Source organism: Plasmodium cynomolgi (assembly GCF_000321355.1).
Source record: "Plasmodium cynomolgi strain B DNA, scaffold: 0131, whole genome shotgun sequence".
In the NCBI taxonomy this organism is placed as follows: domain Eukaryota; phylum Apicomplexa; class Aconoidasida; order Haemosporida; family Plasmodiidae; genus Plasmodium; species Plasmodium cynomolgi.
In genome coordinates this window covers 1-2,301 of record NW_004192740.1, presented here as the reverse complement: position 1 = coordinate 2,301, position 2,301 = coordinate 1, and the positions used below count along the sequence as shown (strand labels likewise).

At 30.2% G+C, this 2,301-nt stretch overlaps 1 protein-coding gene across 1 annotated transcript; it reads left to right on the top strand.

Annotated features, from left to right (window-relative positions):
• Positions 1-1,079: 1,079 nt before the first annotated feature.
• PCYB_002530 (hypothetical protein) lies at positions 1,080-2,048 on the top strand (the record flags this gene model as incomplete). Its single annotated transcript, XM_004227674.1, has 1 exon — positions 1,080-2,048. The coding sequence occupies exon 1, from the start codon at positions 1,128-1,130 to the stop codon at positions 2,046-2,048; it is 921 nt and encodes a 306-aa protein (XP_004227722.1). The 5' UTR covers positions 1,080-1,127.
• Between the last annotated feature and the right edge of the window lie 253 nt (positions 2,049-2,301).

Below are 2,301 nucleotides of genomic sequence, written 5' to 3'. Positions count from 1 at the left end.
TCATAAGTGAACCATTTTAAATGCAGACATTATATTGTATGCAAGTACTGCTAAATTTTTTTTGCTTTATCTTAATTTTTTTTTTTTTTTTTTTTCCTGCGTCCTGCGACACACACAAACAAGTACGTAACACTAAGGGTGTAATAGCAATATATTTCTGAACATTTCTGATCAATACATCAAAGAAATTATTCTTTTATTTCAAAATATTGTAAATATTTTTTACGTTTGAACAAATCCGCAATTTTTATTTCTATTAAAAATAAATAAATTATTTTTCATTCCTATGAAGATACGAGCATATGTATATTCAAAAATAATTTGACATAAGTTACTGTTAGTTATTCTTTGCTTTCCGGGCATGTTATAAAATAATATACCGCAACCAACATTTGCAAAAGCGCAAAGTGTTAAATGACAAAACAAACATGATCCTAAAAACCCTAAACATAAACAGTAACGACTAAATCTAAATCTAAGCAGTATATCCTGAACACTAAACCATAACCTCTAACCAAACACTCTGAACCCAAAACTCTGGACCGAAAATTATAAGCCCGAAATTCTGAGCCAAACACATAACCCTAAACTCTGAACCAAAACACTGAACCCAGAAACCTGAACCCTAAACCTAAACCAGAATCTAAACCTTAAAATAAACCTAAATCTAAAACTAGATCTAAAACAAAAACTAAACCTAAAGGTAGACCTGAACCTGAACCTGACCCCTGAATCCTAAACCCTGAACCCTGAACCTTGAACCCTAAACCCTAGACCTGAACCTAAACCTAAACCCTAAAACCCTGAAAAATAAACCATAAAACCTAAAACTTAAACCTGAACTCTAAACCCTAAACCTCTAAAACCAAACCCTGAACCTTAAAGCCTAAACCCTTATACCCTAAACCTAACCATGACAGGTTCTAAGATAACGAAAAAGAATATAAGTGATGTAAGGAAAATCTATTATAAATAATTATTATATCTCTAACTTAAATGTTTCATGTTACATAATTTATTATGAATAATTTCTCTCAAGATAATTATTTATCCTGCCTTACATTTATCATTTTATTTAGGTAAAAAAAATTCCAGTTGATGTTTTATTACATACAGGGAGTTTTTATATGGAGTTGAAAAAATTATGTACATCATCTCGTTACGTTAAATACTGTGATTCACGTGATGAACCTATGTTCAAAGGCTGGCCCCACAGAAATATTTGTATAGCTATTTTAAATTATTTAGAAAACAAATATTCTGCATCAAATGACAATAAAATGGCATATGATGATTGCAAACTTTTGAGTTATTGGGCATATAGTACATTATTTGCTATTATGAGTAATGAAAAATATGTTTTATTAGCTTATGCACAAGTTCAGCGAATATGGAATGATTTTATTAAGCATTTATCTGAGAATAAAAAATGTGAACCCATTAATAGTATGGTTAGTTATACTGACTGGAGAAAAAGAAAGGAATTGTATGAATACTGTGTTAATTATTCCGTAATTTTACAGTTAGCTAACACTTATAGGGAAAGTTGTAGCAAGTTTTATAAATACGTACAAAATAAAGCTCCTCTATATGAATTTTTTAAGAATAAGTGTCCTGATGATAATAAAAATATATGCCCTGAATTTTATGAAGATTGTAAAAAGTATAATCCAGAAGTTGTACTATCTAATTTTAATTGTCACCGAAAAAAAATTGATGGGGGTGCAGATATGCCTAGCGTTCTAGAAGAGGAAACCCCACTTTTAGTTGGTAAACCCAACTCAGAAGATTCATCCTTTCATATTTTAGGTAGTGCAGCCAAATCAGACGTGGTATTCGACTCAAATGAGATGTCCTTTCAAATGCCTACTGACGATGTTTCTGAGAATTTAAATGAAAAATCTCACACTGTAACAAAGGTTGGTAATATTCTTCTTGGAGTTGTTACAACTTCTATGGCATCTGGCGCTTTATATAAAGTAAATATAAATTCATTGATACAAATCAACTGCATAAGTTTGTTAATATCTATCATTACATCTACATAAATAATATATAAATATGTTACATATGTTTTATATAAATTTTTTATATACAAGTTTACACGCGTAGGAAGCATGTTACGCAATATACTTGGGTGGAACAGTAATAATATGAGTAATATAAATAGAGGCGACTCTAGATTATATGATTATGCATCAGAATCATTTAATCCATACTCAGGGGTGGACGAAGAACATTATATTGGATACCACTCTGCGTAGTGTTTTTAATACAAAAGAATTAATAACACCAATTTAA